Raw genomic sequence first — 24,548 nt, 5'->3', positions numbered from 1 at the left:
AATGGATTCCTGAGTTAAAAAACAAAAAAATAGATAAAAACGACGGACAGTTCCCGACTGAAGTCTTATTCGAAAAGTAAAGAAAGAAGAATCCGGCTGGCGGGTACAAAGATTGTAAAGGGTTGTTGGCTGGGCTGTGGAGAGCAATGAGTGTGATGATGAATGAGAGAGAGATAGAAGCGAAAAAGGCTTGGCGAGGTGTCCCTTTTATGTTATTTCATATTGAATACCTGACCTACTTTGAGCATCAATGTATAGCCCCTTCAACCAAGCAGGTTTGGATAACATAGTCTGCACCAGTCTCCCTCTCTGGGCAGAGATAGGGATGTGACTTGTAAATGGACCCGTCATAGCACTAGCTACAACTTAAAACACAGGAAGTGATAGCTTAGGAACGACGTCGTGCATATTGTGACATGATATCCAAGGAAACTTGGAATCTCGGCGAGGTTGAGGCAGAGAGTCACATAGCTCAGCAAGGCAAAGCAAGGAATAGGTTGCTGCTGGGTAAGGCATGTCCTGACTCGGGGTCGGTTTCCTTTGTTCTACTCAATATGCTATAAGCTTAACGCGGATTGAGTTGGGCATCCGCCGTAGTCTAGATATCGGAAACATAAACTACGACTAGACGGGGAAAATAGTCAAGTGGTTGAGGTGATCATCGGTCTATGCTGTGACGGGTTGAGAACGAACAGAGATAAGTTTTCAGGCCAGGTGATTTTCCATTTGACAGCTGAGAGAGAAGATTAGCAAAAACAAGTGAGATCAATCAATGCAAGCATGAAACGAACATAAAGACACGCGGGTGGAAGCGTGACTCCTTGCACTGTATCCAATGAAAAAGAAAAGAGAGAGAGAGAGAGAAAAAAAACTGAAACCGAGCAGAATAAGGATAAGAATAAAAACAAAATAAAAATGAAAAGGATCGTCTCAAACTTTGGTGTCATTTGCGGCTCCACTGTCAAGTCTGGGAATCGCAGGGACTTGTCCATGGTCCCAGCTGTGTGGACTTACGACGTAGGACTGACTGACTGTACTGTACGTAGATCCAACCAACCCATCAGACAGATGCGACGACAAGGGGAGGGATCTGAGAAGAAATTTGAGACGAAATTACGATACTATTACCCTCTCGCTACACCGTGACAATAATCAAAAGCGAGATGAACGACATTTACCTTATTTTGAATCTGTGTATTTTTTTGACAGCAAGCAAGCACTCATACTCTAACGTGTCATGTCCACGCAACGAAAGCACAAAGAACAATGACGTTTTTCAATTCGACAGTCAGTCAGTCAGTCAAGGTGTGTGCCCATCTACGGCACAAAAAATAAAAATAAAACAGAAATAAAGAATAGATGAGTCTCATGTCTTTTTTTTTCTCTCCAAGACTTGCCATCCCATCTCTGTACCTTTTTATTCTTTTCACTTTTTCCCGCCTATCCCCATTCAAGTTGATTCACACCCATTCTGCATTACTGTCTTCGGTATACATCATCCGCCAGGTAGAAAAAGAAGAACAAAATATGACTCAATTAAACAATCGTCGTTGGCGTCGTACGGGATGATCAATCACCATGCATCCCCACAAAGCTTGTATTTAGCCGGCGAATATGGGGTACATATCCACCGCCACAATATCCCTCCCGTTCCTGATAGAGTATGTCTTGTTCCCTATTCGGGGGACCTGATGCCGCAAATCTGCCGCTCCCCCACACACATCATCTGCATCGGCATTGCTTCCGCTCTACACAAAACCCGGGACCCCCTCCATGCTCCATTTTAGGCATTCATTTCATATCCTTGAATGCTTGTCTGTTCTTTTTTTTCTCTTCTTCTTCTTCAGCCTCTGGCTTCTCAACTTTGGCGTACGGACGAAGGGAAGCTTTTACAACCCTCAACCGAGATCTGGTTTTCTTGACCCTTTAAGCCGGGCGTTACGTTTGACCGGGTAAACTTGGAAATATCACGGCTTCTGCGTCTTTTTTTCTATAGACAACTACCTAAATACCTTGGCCTATATAGGTTGGATATTAACGACGTTTGCCCCCTGCTTCGGATGGCTTGGCCCCGCTGATCTACCCTGGACTTGAAGAAACAATGGGCTATATCTCCGACTTTCCACCATACACTGGATGCTTGGACGAATATATAATTGATGATGTTCATCCCACTTGACTCTCCCCCTTGACCTCTTGTGGTCAGGCTTCCTCCACGTTGTCTCTCTCTCTCCCGCTGGCTCACATAAAATCTCTGACTGGTCTCGATAACCGGGACAAACAAGGCATCTAATAAAGGAAGGGAAAGAAAAAAAAAAAGAGCAAGGAAAAAAGAGTCGGCGCCAAAATGAAGCTCTCAGCTGTCGCCATCTCCCCCCTCCTGGCCGGTCTGACCGCGGCGTCCCCGGCCTCCAACCCGCTCACGTCCCGCCAGTCATGCCCGAATGTGCACGTTTTCGGTGCTAGGGAGACTACCGTCCCTCAGGGATACGGCACGTCGCAGGGCCTCGTCAACATGGTCCTTCAGGCCTACCCCGGTGCCACGTCCGAGGCTATCGTCTACCCGGCCTGTGGCGGCCAGAGCCAGTGCGGCGGTGTCAGTTACGACAACTCGGCCAGCCAAGGCACGGCCGCCGTCGTCAAGGCAGTCACTAGTTTCAACAGCCGTTGCCCCAACACCAAGCTCGTCGTCATTGGGTACTCGCAGGTAAACAACACACTTTTCTTTTTATTCGTTTGAGCCATATAGGAGAGTGATCATGTATCGGAGACAAGGCACAGGGGGTTTGTTCAGTTGTGCCGAGAAAGACGCAATGTTAAACTCAGATTGAACTACCGGCTGACATTCTTTCCCCGGTGGGTGGGAACGACAAACAACTTTAGGGAGGCCAGATCTTTGACAACGCCCTCTGCGGCGGCGCCGGGGCGACACTCACCGGCAACGCACTGGCGGCGGTCAAGGCAGCCATCTTCATGGGTGACCCTCACAACCAAAACGGGCTTCCGTACAATGTCGGCACATGCCGTGCGGGTGGGGTAAGTCATTTACAAGAGGAGCAAAGATGAGACTACTTCCAACACATATCTCGCATATGACCTTGACCAGCCATAGCCGTATATGTCCTTTGTTCAAACTGCTAACCAACAAAAACCTGCTAAAGTTCGCCGCCCGACCCAGCGGATTCCAGTGCTCGCCGGCCAGCCCGTCCATCATCCAGTCGTACTGCGACTCCACCGACCCTTACTGCTGCAACGGCAACGACGCCAACTCTCACCAGCAGTATGTCAACAAGTACGGCACGCAGGCCCTCAACTTTATCAAGAGCAAGCTGGGTTGAGCGCAGGGTGGCTAGCTATTCCTGTGGGGACACTTGGTTCATCATGCAGAGGGTTTTGGAAAGTCAGAGTGGGCGGCAAAACACCAGTGGCAAAGGTGTGAGGGTGGGTGGGCATGGTGGTTTACATCCACATTGTAAATACTTTACGCTGGTCTTTCTTTCTTGTTTCCTTATACGAACCGTTCGTTGGTTGTCCCACGTTGATTCCCGCCGATTTGCCAGTGGCATGTTTCTCATGTAATCCTAGTTCTGGTTTGCTCAGGTGGAGGTCCGACTACTTTTCTATACAATTATTACATCAAATGCCCTCGTTGGTCCCAGAAACAATCTGGCAAAGTCCGTCAGATTATATCAAGGCTTTCCACATATAACAGTAAATTTTCCACTTTCAGCGTTGTCTGATGGTCTGGTACTGTGTGGTATCTCAGACTCTACTGTCCTGATGACATTTTACATGTCCCCAGAAGACTTCCACATGCAGCGCGTGTGAGTAAACCCGTGGTCTCTAGCGTGCTTTCTTCTTCCTAATAGCTGATCAAGATGAAAGCTACGTAGAATACCCGACATATGTCATCTGGAGACCAACTTAACCCGGACGAGATTGAGACTCAGAGAAGGTCATGCATAGCATAGAGCAAAGTAGCGACAGTAGGCAGCAAGCTAAGCAACCAGATTACAGAAACAGAGGAGAAATTGGAAAGAGACAGAAGGTTTGTTAATTTAGTTCTGACTCTAGTCTTCCCATGAGGAGCACGTATAGGACTGCCTCAGAATCTTGATTTTGTTGTAATCCAGGTTACACAAGGTCCTCTTTCCATACGGTCGCTGGCTCATAACAAAGTGGGAACAGGGGACCAAAGAACACAAATCAGATGAGATTCCCATTTATATACACAAGCAGCTGCGGCAGTTCATACTAAGCGGTAGAAGTTATCCTCGACGGTTTCTCTTTGAAAAGCCTACAGAGATTCTTTGAGCCCGACAGTCACTTTGTTGTACGTTCATACCTATATGCTGGCTTGGCAGGGCAAAGCCTCATACAGTAAGATCTCGCGTCAGATCTTATAATTCCAATAAGCTATCTCTGTCTCTTTTAATGCAACACCTCCCAGTAACATTCAACAAGCACGGTAGTGTGACTGGGCTCTGTAGGACCGCCTCTGAATGTGACAGGTTATAGCCTCTCATTTCTGGCTTTTCTGGCCACTCTACCGTCACATGAAGGCGAGTCTTGCAAAGACTGTCTATCTCGGCGAGCCTCTGCGGAAAACAGGAGTTTGGTAGAGACAAAAAACTCAGTTGCATTCATTAGAAAACGAGGAAGTAGCTTATTCCAGTTCTCAGATAGCATGATGCATTGTTATAATGGCTGCTTGACTTGATTCGAAACTGGACTGCGAACCAAGGCAATCAAATAAAAGTTGAAAAAAGTTGAAAAAAGGAAGCAGGTTGCTGATGTTGTGAAGTCACTATGTGATACTTGGCAAACCCGGTATCTTTGCATATGCTTCAGTCTCCTTGCTTGTTCAATACTTGCCATTGGTTCACATAGTAAACAGAGCTAAATTAAGCAAACAAGAGACCCCCTTGTATTTAGTTGACATGCCTGGAATGGGAGACTAGATTGGCACCTGGCACAAGAGTAAATAAGAATACTTCGTTCCATCACTTGCCAGACTCCGGTACTAAGCTAGGTATGTGCTTGTTGTTGGTGTCACATAATGTCTCCAAGCAGTCAAGTAAACTTGTAGGAGTTACCGAGAGCCCAAGCATGCCAAAACAAAACCCGGAAGAGCGATGCGGAGAGTGCGGGGAAAACTGCCGGCTAATAGTGAGGAATGTGGATTCTAAATTCTCTCCAAGTCTTGGTAGTAGGTGTTTGCTCCCTACCACCTTGTTATACCAGTCGAAAATTAGCAAAAGTTATGTAGGTATGCATAGTTGTACGTAAGGGTGGTTAGCCAAGGGGCAGACGTACAGCAAAACAAAGCGATTCCCCGCACTCATGATGTATTCCATCTCGCCATGTCGGCGTAGCGCAGCCCTTTCACAGCGCAGGTACCATAAGAAAAAACTCGAGTCCACCACTTCCTTGTCAGGTAACTTCCATGTTATACGTTGTACAAGCCATTTCTTGGCACACTAACCGAGAAGCCAAGGTGAACAAAACCCGGGCTTGCCCCACAGATCTCAACCACGACATTTCCGATTGGGGCGGTTAGGCAATTGGAATAATGGTTAAACAGCAAAGAACAGCCGAAATGACGCTCAGGGGACCGTGTACCGTACCTACCTTAGGTACTGTACCTCCTTGGTACATTTCCTTGCAAAATATGTGTTGTGCTTTCCTATTTGGTAACCAACCTCAAGCCAAGGTAGGTCAGTACTGTAAGTACACCTCGCCTACCCAAGGCAGGTACCTACCTTACCCACATTGCCTAACGGTACTTCGTAGCTGCCTTCACTAGAGTCACTTGCTTCTTACTACCTCGAATGGTACGTCTCCAAAGCCAACCCCTCTCCTCAGTCAGATCCAGAGATGCACCCTTTGTGGGGAAGAGAAAGCCAGGGGACGTTCGGTTGCCACCAAAATCGCGATCATTTTCCGGGACTGCACACACATACACACACACACACACACACACACACACACACACACACACACACACACGAAAGGATCGATGAGAGTTGCCATCACACCCGAGTTACATTGTCTACCTCAACCGCAACTACAGGAAACAACATAAGTACCTAAGGAGCTAAGGTATTTAGGCATTCTAGCTCCCGACTTTATCCTGACTACCTTCTTACCTACCTAGGCAAGGCACGACATTCCCAAACACCACGAAGGGCGACTCTTTTTTCCTATATGGTCGTCATAGACTTTTTCTGTGAAATGCCATACGCAAGGAGAAATGAAAACACACTCCGCAGTGCAGCAGCAGCAGCCATCAAAGACAACAAGAAGAAAAAAGACAACCATGGCTTGTATCCATTGGCACTTCTCCCTGTCATGCCTTGCGTCTCCAAAATGCCACCAACCAGGATCGCGCGCATCGTTGACACCTTGTATGTCACTCTGCCTGTGGGGTTCGTTCGCCACGTTCGTCTCCAATATCCAAGCCATGGTTCAATTCCGGCTATACATACAGTCTTGGAGAAGCCTTGGCCTGCCTGCAGGAGGGGTACAGAACAAGCGACGCATCAATTGTCGTGAATGAAGGGATAGATATAAAACCCACGCGTCGTCGTCGGTTCACGCACCCTCCATCCTTGACCCAGTAAGGCACCCAGCGGCGCCCGCATCCCCTCATCTGTTGCATCCCTAGATCGACGCAACCGCTGCTCATCATGCTGACCGTCACCAGACTGATCACTGCCGCACTGGTTGTCTCCTCGGCCGCTGCCGTCGACATCCAGGTCAAGGCAACCGGCGGCAACAAGACTAGTGGCCACCAGTATGGCTTCCTGCACGAGGATATCAATTACAGTGGCGATGGAGGAGTCTACGCTGAGCTGATTCGCAACCGGGCCTTCCAAGGCGACCCTGAGCATCACCCCAAGACCCTGCTCGCCTGGCGCCCAATCAATGCTAAGCTGTCCCTCAACGACCTCGAGGTCCCCTTGTCTGAGGAGCTGCCAACTTCGCTGCGCGTGGAGCCTGAAGGTGACGGCGACGGACCTCTAGGCTTCTCCAACGACGGCTTTTGGGGCATGGACGTCAAGGTGCAAAAGTACACTGGCTCCTTCTGGGTCAAGGGTGCGTATGAGGGCAAGTTCACGGCCTCTTTCAAGTCTGCCCTCACCGACGACGTCTTTGGCAGTGTCGAAATTGAGTCGCAGTCTGTCGACGACGATTGGGTTGAACACGAGGTCGTCTTGACGCCCAGCAAGGATGCGCCAAGCAGCAACAACACTTTTGCCATCACCTTTGACCGTTCGGTATGTCGCCCCGGAATGCAATTAAAAACTTATGTAGATACTAACCAGCTTCAACTCTGTAATATAGGGTATGAAGGGAGACGCCCTCGACTTTAACCTTATCAGTGTGTTCCCCCCAACCTACAAAGGCCGCAAGAATGGACTGCGCATCGACCTTGCTGAGGCACTCGAGCAACTTCATCCGGTACGTAGCGCAAGCCCCTGACCCCCCGGTTCCTGGTCTTCCCTAACGTGTTCATTACTAAAATCAAATCTTGTCCTCCTACCTAGACCTTCTTCAGATTCCCCGGTGGTAACATGCTGGAGGGACCGACCAACCGTTCCATCTGGGACTGGAAGTCGACCCTCGGCCCCCTGCGTCACCGCAAGGGATTCCCAGGGCCCTGGGGATACCCAGTCACTCAAGGCCTTGGCCACTTGGAGTACCTGCAATGGGCGGAGGACATGGGAATGGAGATTGGTATGATGATTTCAACGCTGCTACACCTGTCTTTTTGGACGAACGGTTCCCTGACAGTTCGTTAGTAATCGGTGTTTGGGCCGGCCTTGCCTTGAATGGCGACATCACTCCAAGGGATAAGCTCCAACCATTCATCGATGACGCGCTCAATCTCATTGAGTTCACCCGTGGACCTGCTGATTCGACCTGGGGCAAGAAGCGCGCCGAGCTGGGCCACCCCGAGCCCTTCAAGCTCGAGTACGTCGAGATCGGTAACGAGGACTGGCTCGCCGGCGGGGCAGAGGGCTGGAACACGTACAAAGAATATCGCTTCCCCATGTTCCTTGAGGCCATCAACAAAGCGTACCCGGATATCACGGTCATTTCTTCGGGTTCCACACACGACGGTCACCAGGTTCCGCCCGGAACTGGAGAGAACCGGGCAATGGGCGACTATCATCCCTATCGCAAGCCTGATGAACTAGTTGATGAGTTTGACAAGTTCGACAACGACCCCATCCCCCACATCATTGGCGAGGTCGCCGCCACCCATGTAAATGGCGGCATCGGCTGGGACGGGAATCTGAACTACTTCCCTTGGTGGATTGGCACAGTCGGCGAGGCCATCTCCATGATTGGCTACGAGCGAAACGCGGACCGCATTCCCGGGACTTTCTATGTAAGATATGCCCTCCCCTTGTCTTTTATGGCCCTTGTTTCTCTTGCTAACCTATGTCCGACCTCCACCTCTGCCTAGGCTCCTGTCATACGCAACATGAACAGCTGGTCCTGGGCCGTCACGCTCATCCAACATGCGGCCGACCCTGCCATGACGACACGATCGACCTCGTGGTACGCCTGGGAGCTCCTTGCTGCGCACCCCATCTCCCAGACGCTCCCAGCGTCGCAGACTTTTGACCCCATTTTCTACGTCGCCGGCGAGAGCCAGCACAACCCCGAGGGCCGCGTCTGGAAGGGAGCAGTTTACAACACAACCAACTCGGCCGACCTGCCCGTCTCTTTGAGCTTCGAGGGCGTTGGCAAGGGCACCAAGGCTAAGCTTAGAGTACTGACGGGACCCGAGGACCCGATGCTGTGGAATGACCCACACACTGGCGTCAATGTGGTCAACTCGACGACCTACCACCTGACTGCCGGCGAAGGCGGTGTTTTCGAGTTCAGCCTCCCGGAACTGAGTATCGCTGTCCTTGAGACGGGCGAGAAGTGCGTCTCGAGGAAGCGAAGCATTGCCGGTAGGGTGTTGCACTGACCCAATGAGTGATCGCTAAGCCGTATCATGCGACGCGGCGGAACAATTCCAAAGGGGCAAAAGTAAAGAGATTGCGAAATTTCTTGTTTCAATAGACAAAAGGCTACAAGTACAAGAAGTGTGCTTCATGGGGAAAGCATGTTGGTCTAGAAATTCTTAGACGCTCAAGTTTTGTATATTGTAGCTGTGTCACTTTTAATTTAACATATGTGATGCATGCACTTCCAAGTACCCTGGCCCACTTCTATGTTGAAACTGGCCTTTAATGAGGACAACTCTGATGGTACATGCATATGTATGAGCCAGTCGGATATTTTCCGTTACCCGAGAAACATTTGCATATAAATATCTCGCCTACAGAACATATGCACTATGAGAAAAGGTAAGTCACGGCACCATGTTCAGTTGTTGCTTTGTATGGTTCATTTTAATATTCAGTTGAAAGCATATAAACTCCGGCATATAAGCAAGAACTATGCGTCATAAAGTGTAGCTATCTCATCGTATCTTCATGCAATGTCGTCATCATATCGTGTGTCCAAAAAAGGGAGAGAGGAAAAAAATAAAAAGGAAGAAAGCCGGAAATTGTTATCAGCCACACAAGCACTTTCTTGTTATCTACTTGAAAATTGCAGGGCTCACCAGACCACACCGTACGCCTTTTCACCCGCAGTAAGGTCGCCTTGCTTCTTCCGCTCCCGTACCGACTTGGCCCAGATGAGGTCCTTAAGGCCCATGACGACGATGCCTCCGATCCCAGCGGCCAGCAGCACGGCAATAGCGACCATTACGACGACGGGGAACCAGACAGCGACATCGAGGAACGGGTACCAGGTCTGGTCGACGCTGTCGTAGCCGACCTCGTGGGCGGCCAGAGTGACCTGCAGGGCGTTGAAGATGACGGAAAGGAAGGCGAAGACGGTGACTACGGGGGCAATGATGTGCGACAGGTACGAGCCCCACTGCGGGTAGATGTGGAAGTAGGCAAACTTGCGGCGCACAAGCATGGTCGTCTTGTTGATGCGCGACAGCCGCAGCTCGCCGTATTGGAAACGCCTGCTCACGTCCTCGTCGCTGACGAGGGTGTGGTCGCCAAATGGAGCGATGAAGGCGCAAAACTCTTCGTAGGTCGGGAGGCGCGCCGTCTCGGGCATCTTGGGGATGAGCTTGAGCTCGCAGGCCTTGTCGAAGTCGATCTCATACTGGATCAGGTGGTAATACGACCGGACGAAGCCCAGACAGGCTTTGTAGACATCGTGGTCGGCGTTGTGTATGTAGGTCCAGAACTCCTGGCTGTACATGTAGGCAGGGATGGGCTTGACGTAGATGCGCTCATAGTACCAGACCAGGTGGAGGCCAGGGTGCTCATCAACAATGATGCGGTCGCGGCCGTGGGCGGGCTGGTGGTGTAGTGGCATGATGTGACGATGCGATGGCGTCTGCACAAAGATGTACTTCATAAAAGGCAGCAGCCTATCCAGCTCCGTCGTCAGATGGGCCCTACGCAGATAGTCGGGCAGGTGGTACAGGCTCGGCTCATTAGGGGTCGGGCCGTGGGCTGCTGGTACTGCCGGATCCAGGCTTACGCGCGGCTGACCGGGCAGATACTGTCGCGTCTTGTCCCGGGCGCGAAGAAGCAGTCGCGGCCTGGACCGACGGCCTGCGCCATCTGTGTCGGCGGCCGTGACGACAACGGCTATGGGCGACGCAGCATCCTCTGCCTGTCGTTGCGTGCCGTTGGCTGTCGAGTGGCCCTTCTCTTCCGATACAGACGAGGTCGAGACCACCACAACTGGTGGCACCAATACTGGTTGCACCTCCAGTGCTTCGCTCAAGGGTTTGATTTTGATCACTGAATGTTCCACTGAAGAGTTGTCGTCCATAGTGAGAACCGAATTTGGGCTTGAGGAAGATGACATTGAGAGGGAGGCAGAAAAAGAAAAAAAAAAGATAAAGATGTATGTCGTATCAGTATATACCCTAGTTGGTGCAATATTCTTTTTTTCTTGTTCCTCTCTCGTCTGTTCTCTTAGTCTTTCCCTTTTTCTCAGTGTTCCTGGCCTTTGACAGTTCGTTGTTATCGCTGAGATGAAGACAATGTTGAACATAAATCAATCCAGACCTTGAAAATAAAGCTTATGCGTGCTTGCTTTATGCGAATGCAGATGAGCCTATTTTACACCAACAGCTAGTAAAAAGAGACGAGCGAAGGTAAAGGGAATGAGCATACACCCAACCCACGGCCCCGGAAAAGAAAATAAAAGTTGAAAGAGAGAGGGAAAAAAAAAAAGATATGTCTCATGGCTGTCTGGTGATGTGAACTGGATAAAAAGTCATGAGAATGCGGCAAGTGCGAGACATTGGCAATTCACAAAACCATGCAGCTGACGGGAAGGGGGGGTGGGCAGCGCTTGGTGAGCGGGCGCTTAATTGCCTGCTGCTGCCTACCTTACATTAGCAAGCTCAAGGTACCTTTTTGCGTGGGTGCGTGTTCAAATACTGTACCGTTGGCTTGCTTGCCCGGCTGGCGCCCCGAGGCACACTGAGCGCACTGGGTGGGGCAGGCTTCTTGATGCCTGCTGTGGCTGAGCAAGACCCTCCAAACTCCAAACTCGATTGATCCACACCCCCCTAAACCCGCCTCCATATTTTTACCTCCACCTCCACAGCGTTTAAACTTGAGCTAATCAACCCCCCTCCCCGTGCGGCGTTTGGCGCCAGTTTACCTCAACGGTACGCAGCTGTAGTCAGCCAGTCACCTGCTGAGAATGGTCAGTCACCTCGTGGTTGATAACGCTAGGCATTTTACATAAAGCGCACTACTTTCCCAGCCTAGTTCTCCGCTTAGCCCATCTATCGCCTTAGTCGGCAAGCATGGCAAAAGATGGAAATGTTGATTGTCCTGTATGTACGAATAGATGCGCGGATGCCGATCTTGTAGTTTCTTTGCCATTAGTATAACGAGAAAAACCTGGAATAACAACTTGTATGATACAGAAAAATCAACCACAACTATACTAGACTATAACTAAATCGGAATTTGCTACCCCGGTTCGAGTATAGCTCTCTGCCTTACTACAAGCAGTCTGTCAAGTCTCGAGTGAAAATGAAAAAAAAAAAAAAAAAAAAAAAAAGCAGATGAACTCACAAGCACATGCACGCATCGGATCTGGGCTTTCCATAGAACGATTGACATTTGTGATATCCCCTGCTTGCTCGGCACGCATCCGTTGTGGCATTATGGCGCCGTCTCTCATGACAGCACTAGCGCTAAGCCCTCCAAAAACTGGTCGACCAGCTTTGCTCAAAGTTCCTGCTAACCTCAGGGGCAATGAACGCCACCCCCAGTCTGAGGTCTGCCAAACCCATCTTAGCTTGCCAGCTTCCATTGCTTGCTTTCTCCGACAAAACTGCCGGTATCCTCCTTTAAAAGTCTTTTTTTTTTTGGAGGTACTGCAATATTGTCCGTCTCCTCGTCCAAAAGCTTCAATCACTTCATCCTTTGGTGACCTATACCTTTCTTATACGATGCAGCTCCTGTTCGCCATTCTTGCGGCCACCGCCGTCCTCGTCGCTGCCCAGTCCGGCAGCTACGGGAGCACCATTGACGGCTTGATCTCCCAGGTCCCTTCATGTGCCTATAACTGCCTCGGGGAAGCTGCTGACTCCTCCGGTTGCGGCCTGAGTGACATCCGGTGCATGTGTGGTGGCATTTCCTTGGTCTCTGGCCCTTCCTTTACTTGTTTATCCAAGGCTTGTCCCGCCGATCAACTTGCAAGTATGTGTTTTGTTCACCTCCTTTTACCGCTGCCCTTTCATCCTCTTTAAGGTAAATGACAAGAAATTTGGTTTGACTGACCTATTGGACCAAACGCGGCAACAAACAGGTCTTAACTCTGCTATCAGCAAAGTCTGCACCGGCCTTGGCGCAGCGGATCCTGCCGCTGCGAAAACGGCGACAAGCAACGACACTACACCCGCGACCACAACAGTCCCTTCGTCGTCACAAACAGCGGGTGCCACCCGGCTCGAGTTACAATTGGCCATTGTGGCCATCTTCGCCGCCTTATCCGTCACTATAGTTTAAATTCTTCCGACTTGGTGGATTGCTGTCGCCGAATTGGCCGAAAGGCGTTGACATGTTTCAGGGGCCGTCCGCGTGTTCCAGGGATGAGCCGGCTCATCGTAAGGAACGCATTGGAAAATTTTGGCAGATCGTCTCTCGTTGTTGCAACTTGTAGTCTATCTCGCCAAAGACCAACACAGCCGCCTTGTTCCTAGCCCCTTCTCAACTTGACTGGAGGAGTCGAGGGCTCTGCTGAAAACCACAAACTGCCATATTAAATGATGAGACGAAACAAGAAAATAAAATATTGCGAACTTTTAGTCATTATTTTCCATCACATCGCTGTTGATATATACATGTCTCAAGGCTTAAATATAACATCAAATCATTATCGCGTCTCGTTCCGCCCAAAAGGAAACACAGCATAGGATCAACTCCGCTACAGCCAAGGCGAGCGGAGCCTATATATGAAAATATAGAGAATGTGCCCTTTCAGGCTCTCGGTGGCAGGGTAGGAAATCAAGAAAAAAGGTGCTGTCAGGTATCGAAACTGAAATATTCCATTAATCAACGTGTAAGACAGTGGTTGATGTTGGGAAAATGGGGAGAGTTTCCTTGAAACAGTCCCCAGAGATTGGTGTAAAAATGATTGTAGAAGTAGAAGACTATTGCGGGAAAACACCCAGCGTTCTCGAAGAATGGTAACCAGGCCATCTAGAGTCGAGAATGGGAAAGGTTGCTCTGCTTTGTGGCCACATCCTAGTTAAATTTCAGTAGCCACTCCCATGCCGTCTCGATCTGCCGGTTCCAATGTCTATTCTGCTCATCTCTTCCATGAGCGCCCATTGCTCCGACCCGGCTCGGCTGTCATGACCATGCCGCCCGTCCCATGACACTGGTGGTCCGGGCGCGGGGAGTGCTCCACTCATAACGGGTAGGCCGGGATCAACGCCACTGCCATAGGGATTTGGTGATCCGCCGCCAAACATTGGAATCTTGGCGGGTATGGGGGGCGGACCTCCACCACCTGCACCTTGGCGATGGTCCATGCTGTTCCTTCCACTGCCTTGGTAAAGCACGAGAGGGGCATGGTTGTGATTCTCATTTTGCTGAAACTGATCAAACGTGCTTGCCCTCTGTAGCGTACGAGGCGACGAGTGATTGTCCTGGTGATAGGGGGTCTTGATAGGTGCCAGCGGGCTCGGCCCTGGTGCATTGGTCTCGAACGACGCCACAGCACTCATGCCGCGGCTGTGCGTCTTCTTCTGAAGCCTATTGCGCCCAGCCGACGAGGCATCTCCATAACTGGGAAAGGAAGACGTGCTGCTTGAGTTGCCGCCACTATATGTCACAGAAGACGAGCCTTGAGGTCGTGATGCCGCTATTATCAGCTGCCTTCTTCCTGAAGGACCAATCGGCAGTCCACTTGAACCAGGACCTCCTTCTGGCTTTTTCTTGTTCCTCTCTTCAAATGGCTCCGGCTCCGGCGCCCACGTTTCCATGGGCAAGTGGTCGCTAGGGTCGATCTCTTTGCCGTCGTGGGTAATGATCTTGCCGGTGGCTTCGTTGAAATCCGGATTCGCTCTCTTCTTCTCCGCTTTTGCAGCCGCTACCGTCGGGTTGAGCTCGTCGAACGAGTCCGGAGCGAATGGCATGCCAGAAAGTCGCCTGGAATCCGGCGGCGGAGGTGCTGGGGATACCGATTTGCGCCTGATGGTATGGTTTTGGGTTGGAAGAGGTGACAGGGATCGAGGTTTTGACAGAACACCTGACGAACGTTCATTGTTATACATGGAATGCGTAGGACCATTGTCAAACGATCGGTGATGTTGAGGCACGGATCCACTGAACTGCTGCGGCGGAGGACCCTCTTGGTTGTACTCTATCATTTGTCTTCCGCGAGTTGGCGTTGCCATGGCCGAGTTGCGGCGACCCTCTTGCCGCTTCCCCTCATTTATTCGTGAAGAGAGCTCGAGCGCAAGGCTTGGGTCAGCACCGGGCACCAGGGACGCGGGAACGTCTGGAAGCGCGGCGAAGACAGGACTCCGCTGGGAGGGATGTTGGCCGTCACGAGGGTCTTGGCGGTAATGGGCGGGGCTATCGGTGTGACTTGTATGAGATATGGGCACGGGGCTCGTTTGGTAAAGGTCCTGGGATGGTTTACGACCGGGTATCGGACTGGCAGGGTGGTGCTCCCTGTGGGGACTGGGACCGGGACTCACATGGTAGCGGTCTACCATGGGATTGGGGCTTGGGCTCCTCTGACGGTGGTTATTCCGTGGCGATGCAGAGGCTCCGTACCCGTCTCTGGACTGGTAGACGTCAGGGCTCGTGCCGTAATTGCTGTAACTGGGAACGCCGTTGGCAACTTCCTGGTGGTATCCATTTGACTGTCGGCGACCATTTTGCTGTTGGTGGTAGTGGGGGGACGATTGGGATACTACTGCCTGGGATGAGCCGCCGTGCACAAGGGCACTGTTGCGGCCACTGAGACTAAGGGGCGCTGGCGTGGCCGTGATATCGTATTCCGGTACGCTGTATTGCGCGGGAGACTGCGGGTGCCGCGAAGTGCTTTTCCTGTACGTTTGCACCGCTCCGCTGGGTGAGTCCGGATCATCCTCTACAGTCGGCTGCATGGATCGTTGGGGGCCCTCGTGCCCAGTGTCAAATGATCGGTGCCGAGGCGGAGGTTGGTGGTGTTGGTGATGGCCATCTTCGTCCGCATATTGGGGAACGGCCGCACCTGCTGGTGCGGAATCATAGGGCCTATATGTAGGCCTGCCAGGATATGCAGCAGAACCCACCGATTGTCTGTGAGCAGCGCTCCGCAACACATCTTGCCTCATTGTTGGAGGTGCACCTCGCATACTGCCATCAAAGCTGCCTGACCTGATTGCTAGGTCGACCGGAGCACCAACAGCAGCCCCGCTGCTACCCCGACTTCTGTGCACTGGAGGTGGGGGCGGGCGATCATCATCATCCACCGGTGGCTGCCGATGGTTATCCATGGTGGACATGCCTCGAGGGTCGTATTGGTCTCTGTCGGGTTCAAAAGACGTATGTGATCCCTGCCTATCACGCCCATGGTACTGATTCTGCGTATGGGTCTGAGAGTAGTTACCCGAGTACTGGGACCTGTTATCCAGTCCACCAAAATCAGGCTCCTCCGCCCTGGTTGCATACTTGTCCGAATACCTGTGGGCATGCGACTGATGCTGCGGTGGGGTAACGTAGCTCGGTCCGACGGTTGGGGCCGGAGAGTTATGAAGGCTTTTTGGCACTGGTCTTGAGGATGGAGACGGGGTGCTGTATTCCAGCGTCTGGAGGGGCGATTGGTTGGGCACATATGACGGAGTGCTTGGTTGTTTTCGAGGCGGAGTCTGCATATGTTCTGGTTGTGGTGCCGGTGGTTGTTGAGGCTGGGCAGTTGGCACGGGGCCGTTGGGAGGTTCCGTGGGTAGTGGTCTGCGTTTGGGCGCAGCTGCCGGCTGAACAGCAGCGTTGCTGAGATCGCTGTTTGAAGCAACAGGTCTTGGCTTTGCAACTGACTTCTCGGGCTTCGGGCGAGAGTCGTAGTAGGTAATCTCGAGTCTAATCTCCCCTGCGTATTTGCTACGGAAGTTCAGGGTGTGCCATGTGTCGCTCTGGCCGCCACCGACTACAAGTATGTCGCGCAGGTCGATCCATGTCTCACCAATCAGGTCCGTTTTCTTATCATCGTTGAAGACAGATACCTTGAGCTGGTTATAGTCGGGGCAGTCGTGGACTGTGAATCTGAGCTCCTGGTCCCTACGCGACAGTATGTTGAGAGTTAGAATAGGCCGGCTGGTTGTGTTCGTTTCGTTTCCTCTTGTTTGAAAGTTCCAATCCCCCTCATGTCCTCAACTCACGGACAACAAATGCATAGAAGAATAAGAGCAGGAGATAGGAAAAAAGAAACCAGTTGAACAACGGTAGCCACATCACACCTAATCGCACTCACCACTTGGGGGTCTGCCCTCCGCGCACGTCGGTCGCCGTCTTTTTGGCTTCCTTCCCCAGCCTGGCAGCACAATACGGGTCTTGCTTGCCTATCGTTTTTCGGTTGGGGAGATTTTTGGCCTTGTCGACGACAAGCACCAGAGTGCCAATTTCGGGGCCATCGATACTCATGTCGGAAAAAATGCCCGAGGTATGCATGTTGTTAAGCGGGTGCTGCTCTCGCTTCTTGATTGTCGCCATCTCGACCAATTAATTGGCTGGGATCTCGCGTTTTGAAAACTACAGGCCGCCAACGACTACCTGACCTCGCAGCGGTAGCCAAGCAAGAAGGCTGGCTGCCTTGCACGAACTGCGAAGTCGTGATTATAATAAGTTCAAGGCGCCCTGGAACCAACCCAGCCCGGGTTTATCAAAGTGGCTTTGCAAAGTCGTGGTACTTCGGTAGGTAAAGTACCTAGCTAGCGTGTTTATGGATTGTTTGTTTGTTTGCGTTGCGTTGCGGGGCTGCCACGACAGTTGAACGAATGGGCTAAAAGAATCAACTACAGCACAGTGCAGTTCCCAGTTGTGGAAGTAATGACGACGCCGCCGCCGCCAAGAAGAATAAAAATAAAATAAAAATAAAAGGAACGAACAAGAATGGCGAGAAAAGAGAGTGTGTGTGTTGAATAGCAATGAAGGAGTAGGGTATGAAAAGATGGAAACACTAATCTTTCAAATCTCACAACAACGAACGGGTTCGAAGAGCAGGCGCGGCGAGATGTACCCAGGTCGAATAAATCCCCGGAACGGAAAATAATCAGTTGGCTGGAAAGTTGGTAAGGTCGCATGCACGTGTGTTTGGGTGTCTGTGATGTGCACCTCCCCTCCAGCAATTACCTTGTACGGCAAAGTAGGTAGTCAGTCAGATTTGGTACCTGGAGGCTGGTGGGGGAAGAGGGGTGGAGGCCTGGCGGTGGCTGGGGTATCACTAGAACCACGATTAAGTCACTTTGATAGACTACCTAAATAATTAGTGGGCTGTACAATAAAACATAGCGTAGGTGAGGTGGGCACATTTTCTGTGCACGTACCCCTGGTTATCCGATGTACAAAGTAGTTTAGTGCCAACTGGCCCAGGGCCCACCTGTGGCTGTGAAACATTAAGAGAACATCGTCGAGTTCTGTCCGCAGTCCAAGCTTTCTAATTAATGATGGTCCCGTTGTTGATCTGATCATCTAACTAGAATTCCTTCTCGAGTAGTTGCGATTGACTTACGTACTCACCAAATAATTGAGTTTTTCTGAGGTAGGCAAGATAGGTTTGGCTTAAGCATCCTACAAACCAAAGATCAGAAAAGATTGACTGACAGATCGACCTTGGTTGGTGGCAGTGTTGGGATTCTCGCAAGAGCCGAGCCAGGTTCAGATGAGCTGACGCAGCCTCGTCTCTTTGGCCTCTGATGCTGAGAAACAAACAAAGAGGTACGTACTGTACGTACTCCGTACTGCATTTGGCCAAGTTCCTTCCCTTTCGAAGCGCCCATAGCGCGACGGCCTTGCACCTACCCATGTTGATGGCTTTTTTGGAATGCATAACATGACAGAACAAGAACAGCCCAGCATCCACTCTTCCGACGCATACCTGCTTCTCGTTGAGGACGCTAGAATCACGCTCTCCCAATAGTCTCGGATTTCCGTGTCTTGGATCGATTGATTACTGAATGGTTATGCCTGCCACTCACTAGGTAAATAGGGATGTCCAAGCAATCACGAATTGGCGCTTTAGCCTAGAACAACTTTCTTTCCATTGAACATCTATTCGTTCGGTTGTTCTGTCTTAATTGCCTAGGTACCTACCTACCTTTACCTACCGGTAGGGGTTATCAACGCCGGCGACCTTGCTGCACGGCTGTGGAGTGCGACAATCCATGCCAAGGCACTTGAACCAGGCACAGATGGACCCACAAAGCAACCCAGCCACCTTACAGTACGTGGTACTACCAAGTCTTGCACGGCCCCATCTGCCCAGAGCCCAGATTTTGGGTTTGCGGTGATTACGAAGTAAATCAATCAGCTGTAATAATTTGCCTCTGCAAACTGCGTACTGTATTGTATTGTATTGTATTGTATTGTATTGTATTGTATTGTATTGTATTGTATTGTATTGTATTGTATTGTATTGTATTGTATTGTATTGTATTGTATTGTCTTGTATTGCGTCTACCCCGTTTTAGCAGGCCTATACGGACTGTACCTCATAACCTACATACCGAGTGACGGCAGTATGTCTGCCTCAATAAACGATTCCGTGCCAACGGACCAACCCAGCGCCTTAAACTATATCCTCGCCTTCGTCGCCGTAGGCTGCGCCTGGGGATTGACAACGCCCTTCATCCGCCGCGCCGCGCGCACGCACAGCCCTGCGCCGCACCCCATACTGGAGGCCGAGCACGTGCGAACCAGCTTCCTCCGGTCAAGGGTATATGGCGCCTTCTTCGCCGTAGTCGATTTGTTGTGGAACCCGCGCTATGCAGTACCTCTGCTGTTGAACTTGACGGGTAGCGTCTGGTTCTTTCTGTTAATTGGCAAGGCTGAACTGAGCCTAACGGTGCCCATTGTCAATACCATGGCTTTTCTATTCACTGTCATTGGCGAGTGGTGGGTTGAGAGCAAGGTCATCAGTCGAGGTATATCTGCGCTCCTTCACTTTTCTCTCTATCTCTCTCTTTTCTTTTCTTTTTCCTCCCTAAATCACTGTCGTTTTCCGAGTCCTGAGAATACATGAAATCAATGTTCTGACCCGATAACTTTCTCATCATCAGACACCATGCTGGGGATGCTTCTATCACTTGGTGGCATAGCATTATGTGTTCAAAGCAAGCTATGAAACCGGAACTCGTCGCTACCTCTCCGGTATTTCCAGCTCAACCGTGCCCTGTCTCATTGCTTCAATCATAAGAATAGACATGCTGTATATGCATCTCGGTCTACTACCCTGGGATCAGCAATCGCTTGGTAAATCATAGACTGCTTTACATAGTCGACGTTGGCGCAGCTTTGGCCATAAACTGATACAATCCCTGATTTTCTCAAGGACTTGGCATGCGGCCCGTGTAAGCGAACTTGAGTTGTCTGACAAATCACACTGTCGTTATAATTGATAATTCGAAGCTATCATATCCCAAGCATACAATATAGACGCACGCCAAGTTGTAGGAACTGGTGAAGTAGATCCAAGATGTGACTAAGGTCGCAGAAAAAGAGAACACGGATGGATGTTGGGTAAAACCAGGAAAGGCCAAAGTAGCAGAAAAACACCAAAGTATTAAACCACGAGGAAACGCAATGATATTGAAAACACTCTCATCGCCAGACTCTCCTGCCATCAAGCACGACGTCGGGACCGCAGCCAACGCTGCACGGCTCGCAGGCTTGGGTCCTCGCCCGTCCAACGGCCTAGCTCAATATCGGAGGCCTGAAGCTGGTTATAGACTGCCTCATCAGTGATGGTTTCGTACTCCTAAATCAATGCCAGTTAGCATTTTTACTGTTCCGCCCAGACTCCCTTTCACGGCTTCTAAAGAAAATCGGGAGACCAACCCTGCGTAATGCACGGTCACAGGCTTTGAGTTGCGCCGAATGTCTCGCGTGTGGCCTCCGGCCCTGAAGTATTTGGAAGCGCGCAGCAACCCATCTCTGCGCGGCGCCCTGACGTAGCCATATCTTGTGTGACTCGTGCCTGCGGGAAAAGGCATCAAGATGATTCTGTAGCAGCTCGGCCTTTTCCTGCTCCTCCTGTCCGCCCCTGACTTGAGGCACGCTGGTGTCGGCACCGCAGTTGAGGATATGGTGGCCGTCAAGTGCGCACTGACGCAGGGCCGCCCATCCTTCCGAGTAGTAATCGTCCATGTCGTCGGGCGTGTCGGGAGCCTCTGCGATCCAGGTTTGAAGGTCCCTGAAGTCGGCAAGGAGCTCGCCTACCCGAATTCGTCGATACTCGTTGTCTTTATCGGCAAAGTGATGCATGTTAGCCCGTAACTTTTCATGCCTGGTCGCTGGCTCAAAGGGCATATACTGGGGTCCGGGCAAAACTTACAGCCGTCCATTTCCAGTGTTAACTTTGACTGTGGCCGGAGAAATCTGAGTGCAGTCCGATAGACTGATAGTATGGGACGACCAGACAGCAGTTAATCACGAGAGTTTGTAGTAAAGTATGGTCCGTTGAAGATAGTCTTGCCGAAAGGATGGAAGCGAATTGAGGTGAGCTGAAGAGAGAAAGGGTTCTATAGCAATTGGTTTACTGATGCTATCCTACCATAAACGATCTTGCTTCTCGACGGAACCCATATGAATATATATATTCAGCCAGTTTGAGGACACGCTTGATGTTATGTGCTGGCCAAAATGAGCTTCAGCATGGACGCCCCGACAGATGGTCATCCTCGTCAGTTCCGGTGTAGGTTCATAGCAGTGTTGCCTCCCTCCAGCAGGTGTACATCCTGACGTGGAGCAGAGGTAACGACACCGAGTTCGACGCAGCAGAAAACATCATCGCGCAGTCCCGATGACTCGGAGAATTGTTGACAACGGCCCGGAGACTGGGGACATGGCAATGGCATGTACGCAGTTCTATTCTCAGGTCAGATCGGGATCGTACGCAAGGATGGTTTAGAGCTGGAAGCAGGTGGGTATGATCCAATCCCGGAATAAAGTGAGAACTACATCAAATCAGATCCTTCAGACAGCAGTTAGGTATGTTTTAGCCAGCGTAAAGCTCACTTGCATGCAACTCGCAGGTGCGTTCATGACACCTGAGGCTACGGTTGATATGACGGATTGAGGGAGAAGTCCAGCATTGCCGGGGGGGAATAAGCTATTGGAGGCAGCTGGTCAATGTAATGAATGATATGGCCGAGGAACATCCATGGTAGCGCCGGTGGGTTTCAAGATCAATTCGATGATTCCGGGACCAGTGCCAATGGAAAACGAGGTACTATCCCGATGACGGGAAAGAGAGATAGAAAAAAAAACAAGCCACGAAAGCAGGGCGATGCAGGTACAGAGAGCACACACCAGATTTACCACCCAGTCAGCCACGCACCCCTGACAACAGAAATGTCCCGCCAAGATCTGCCCTGTAGGGCTGGAAACCAAATATAGGTAGCATAACCCACATGGAATGACATCCTAACTGACCTGCTTGTACACCAGACGCCGGGCACACGCCGGAATGATGTAATGCTCTCGGAATGGGCGACAGACCAAGTGAGCTCAGTTGCGGGACAGTTCCCCTCACCGCTTGGGAGGCCGCCCCGTTGGTGAGGCTGAGCGATGCACCTAGTCCTTCTCACTGACATATGAGGAGACCATGTACTCTTCAATGCCAGCTGAAAAGCTACGTTATTCTCAAATTAGACTGTGCAGCTTTGGCGCCGTGATCATCTTCGGCTCTCTCTGTCTCCCTCTCTCTCATTTTTTTCTCCTTCCCTCCCTTGACGGTGGACGTCAATAATTCCCTTTCACTGACAAATTGCCGGTCTGACATGGATGCCCTTCAGCCCTATGTGCGACCGAAAGAAATTGATGCAACCCCAATTGGCTCCATTCGCACCTCCCAACTGTCCATCCGTAAAGAAGAAGAATAACAATAAAATCAAAAAAAAAAAAAAAAAAAAATTGTTGCAGGGTTTCCAGCTGCCCAACATCGTAAAGTTGGGACAACAATGCAGGACCATAGTCTAGCAAAGATCAAACCCCCGCGTCACTGACGAGACCTTACTAACCAAGGCCTCCGCTTCACCTGCGGTGGGTTTGTCGGTTCATACCATCGTCATTTGTTTCGTCTATTAAAGCCTGATACCTGAAGGTCTAGTAGTCACACATTGGCCATTTTAGACGTTCCAGTCTTGTTCCCAAGAAGTCAGCTCCAGATAGAGCCTAGACCACAAGCCTGCGTCATATTCAGAGTGAATCTCCGCCATAATTCGCCAAGTCTCTTCGTAATCGAGGCGGAGGTGGGCAATCCACCGTCTTTGGGAACCCAGATTTGTCTGCCATCCGTACAACCATTATCATCCCCTCACTCACTCAGTCCTTCTCGGCGATAGCCTGCAGCCGCTCATCAATCTCGTCCTCTGTCAGCTTCCTGAAGTTAGGGTTCGTGCCCTCTTGTCCGTCAAGCCGAGGACCGCCGACTATGCCAATCTCTATCTCGGTCTTCTTGAAGTCCATGCTCAGTACAGTACTGAGTGTGGTGATGGCCAACTCCACTACCTCCTCCCAGTTACCTTCGGCATAGTCCTTGTTCTTGAGCTTCTTCTCCAGGTGGTTGAGAGCCTCTTGCTGCTTTGGGCCCGCCGCGGTGCCCTTGTATCCTGTATAGTAGCCGGCTGGGTCGCACTTGAATAGTTGCGGGCCGTACTCCTCGTCCACCGAGACCAACGTCGTGGCGATGCCGTATGGCCTCATGTATGCCTGTGCAGGTAAGAGGTCAGCAAGCAGCTACTTGGGGTCAGCAAGATTCCACCTGGCATACCCTCTGTGTATAGACTTGACTGATGTTTGCCAGTCTCTTGGCCAGGGCGTCGCATGGCATCTCGTAACCGTACTTGTAACGGAACTCGGCGGCCTCGCCTTGGGCACGCTGGGCAAAAGCCCTAGCATCGGCTATTGAGCCGGTTATGACGCAGCCAACCTTGGGCGATATCTGGAAGATGTGCGAGACTGAAGACGGGTCGATGAGCTTGTCCTGGTAGTGGGGCAGAAGCCGCCGTTAGCTGTTGCGCACTTTCTGCAGCTTTCTGACAAGGACATCAAGTCGTTTTTTGCGGGAGCTCGATAATGAACGCACAGGGACCTTCTTCTGCGACAGAACGACGGCGCAGTCCTTGCCGCGGACGCCTACGGCCATGATATTGGCGGCTGTGATGGCCTTGAATGCATATTCTGCGGGGGGAACACCCGTATTAGCGTACTGCCAGTGACGATGGGTATTCGTGGAGCGTTCTAATCGTCATACCAACTTGGTACAATCGACCTCGATCGGAGAAGATTGTGATGTGCCGGTCGTATCCTGCACTGCCTGTAGTGGTTGCATACGCAATATTGTTAGCACGATAGCTTTTGTCCCAAGGGCGAGTAAGTTTAAACAGACGGTATGATGGAGTAGAAGCAAGTAATCCATACCTGACATTGTGGGCAGTTTGTTTTGGGAGAGTTTCTATTTGACAGCGCTGCAAAATATAAGTCCGTCTCTGGAGATTCAAGTCACAGAAACAGCCCGCACTTGTGATGATATCGGACAATGAAAGGGTAGGCAAGTAAGGTACGTTGGTAGGAGGTCAGTATGGTCAAAGTGGATCACGTAGCATGCAGGTGAAGCTTCGTACCCAGGCGGAAGCTTTGACGCGCAACTCTAGCTGGACCAAAGCACCCCTGCAAGTTATTTTACGCCTTAGGACTGAGGCCGAAAGGTTAATGTGGCAGGGACGTCTGATTACATAACTTTTGGGAACCTCAAGCTAGCTCCTC

General features: G+C 50.9%; 10 protein-coding genes across 10 annotated transcripts; 5 read left to right on the top strand and 5 right to left on the bottom strand.

The window, feature by feature from the left end:
* Window positions 1-1,875: 1,875 nt before the first annotated feature.
* PgNI_08090 (uncharacterized protein) lies at window positions 1,876-3,643 on the top strand. The gene is made up of 3 exons (XM_031128090.1): window positions 1,876-2,707; window positions 2,884-3,036; window positions 3,162-3,643. The coding sequence occupies exons 1-3, from the start codon at window positions 2,348-2,350 to the stop codon at window positions 3,336-3,338; spliced, it is 690 nt and encodes a 229-aa protein (XP_030978549.1). The 5' UTR covers window positions 1,876-2,347; the 3' UTR covers window positions 3,339-3,643.
* A 2,726-nt stretch (window positions 3,644-6,369) lies between these two features.
* PgNI_08089 (uncharacterized protein) lies at window positions 6,370-9,205 on the top strand (the record flags this gene model as incomplete). Its single annotated transcript, XM_031128089.1, has 6 exons — window positions 6,370-6,407; window positions 6,668-7,280; window positions 7,348-7,464; window positions 7,551-7,740; window positions 7,806-8,398; window positions 8,477-9,205. The coding sequence occupies 6 exons, from the start codon at window positions 6,370-6,372 to the stop codon at window positions 8,987-8,989; spliced, it is 2,064 nt and encodes a 687-aa protein (XP_030979120.1). The 3' UTR covers window positions 8,990-9,205.
* A 149-nt stretch (window positions 9,206-9,354) lies between these two features.
* On the top strand, window positions 9,355-10,401 carry PgNI_08088 (uncharacterized protein; the record flags this gene model as incomplete). Its single annotated transcript, XM_031128088.1, has 2 exons — window positions 9,355-9,371; window positions 9,663-10,401. 2 exons carry the CDS (start codon window positions 9,355-9,357, stop codon window positions 10,399-10,401), a joined length of 756 nt encoding a protein of 251 aa, XP_030979121.1.
* PgNI_08087 (uncharacterized protein) lies at window positions 9,628-10,908 on the bottom strand (the record flags this gene model as incomplete). Its single annotated transcript, XM_031128087.1, has 1 exon — window positions 9,628-10,908. The coding sequence occupies one exon, from the start codon at window positions 10,906-10,908 to the stop codon at window positions 9,628-9,630; it is 1,281 nt and encodes a 426-aa protein (XP_030979122.1).
* Window positions 10,909-12,517: 1,609 nt separating this feature from the next.
* PgNI_08086 (uncharacterized protein) lies at window positions 12,518-13,076 on the top strand (the record flags this gene model as incomplete). The annotated part of the gene is made up of 2 exons (XM_031128086.1): window positions 12,518-12,767; window positions 12,877-13,076. 2 exons carry the CDS (start codon window positions 12,518-12,520, stop codon window positions 13,074-13,076), a joined length of 450 nt encoding a protein of 149 aa, XP_030979123.1.
* A 159-nt stretch (window positions 13,077-13,235) lies between these two features.
* On the bottom strand, window positions 13,236-17,712 carry PgNI_08085 (uncharacterized protein). The gene is made up of 2 exons (XM_031128085.1): window positions 17,038-17,712; window positions 13,236-16,844 (listed from the first exon to the last, which is right to left on the bottom strand). Exons 1-2 carry the CDS (start codon window positions 17,274-17,276, stop codon window positions 13,826-13,828), a joined length of 3,258 nt encoding a protein of 1,085 aa, XP_030979124.1. The 5' UTR covers window positions 17,277-17,712; the 3' UTR covers window positions 13,236-13,825.
* A 336-nt stretch (window positions 17,713-18,048) lies between these two features.
* On the bottom strand, window positions 18,049-18,717 carry PgNI_08084 (uncharacterized protein; the record flags this gene model as incomplete). Its single annotated transcript, XM_031128084.1, has 4 exons — window positions 18,049-18,056; window positions 18,110-18,215; window positions 18,295-18,319; window positions 18,509-18,717. Coding segments are annotated over 4 exons (348 nt in total), but the record flags the coding sequence as incomplete, so codon positions are not given.
* Window positions 18,718-19,194: 477 nt separating this feature from the next.
* On the top strand, window positions 19,195-19,905 carry PgNI_08083 (uncharacterized protein; the record flags this gene model as incomplete). Its single annotated transcript, XM_031128083.1, has 2 exons — window positions 19,195-19,705; window positions 19,841-19,905. Exons 1-2 carry the CDS (start codon window positions 19,303-19,305, stop codon window positions 19,903-19,905), a joined length of 468 nt encoding a protein of 155 aa, XP_030979126.1. The 5' UTR covers window positions 19,195-19,302.
* Window positions 19,906-20,403: 498 nt separating this feature from the next.
* On the bottom strand, window positions 20,404-21,044 carry PgNI_08082 (uncharacterized protein; the record flags this gene model as incomplete). Its single annotated transcript, XM_031128082.1, has 2 exons — window positions 20,404-20,538; window positions 20,619-21,044. 2 exons carry the CDS (start codon window positions 21,042-21,044, stop codon window positions 20,404-20,406), a joined length of 561 nt encoding a protein of 186 aa, XP_030979127.1.
* Window positions 21,045-22,842: 1,798 nt separating this feature from the next.
* PgNI_08081 (uncharacterized protein) lies at window positions 22,843-24,403 on the bottom strand. Its single transcript, XM_031128081.1, has 5 exons — window positions 24,204-24,403; window positions 24,037-24,099; window positions 23,869-23,963; window positions 23,554-23,766; window positions 22,843-23,492 (listed from the first exon to the last, which is right to left on the bottom strand). Exons 1-5 carry the CDS (start codon window positions 24,208-24,210, stop codon window positions 23,106-23,108), a joined length of 765 nt encoding a protein of 254 aa, XP_030979128.1. The 5' UTR covers window positions 24,211-24,403; the 3' UTR covers window positions 22,843-23,105.
* Window positions 24,404-24,548: the final 145 nt, after the last annotated feature.

The sequence above is a fragment of the Pyricularia grisea genome, assembly GCF_004355905.1.
Source record: "Pyricularia grisea strain NI907 chromosome V map unlocalized Pyricularia_grisea_NI907_Scaffold_6, whole genome shotgun sequence".
Taxonomy (NCBI): Eukaryota; Fungi; Ascomycota; class Sordariomycetes; order Magnaporthales; family Pyriculariaceae; genus Pyricularia; species Pyricularia grisea.
This window is presented reverse-complemented; position numbering and strand designations above follow the sequence as displayed.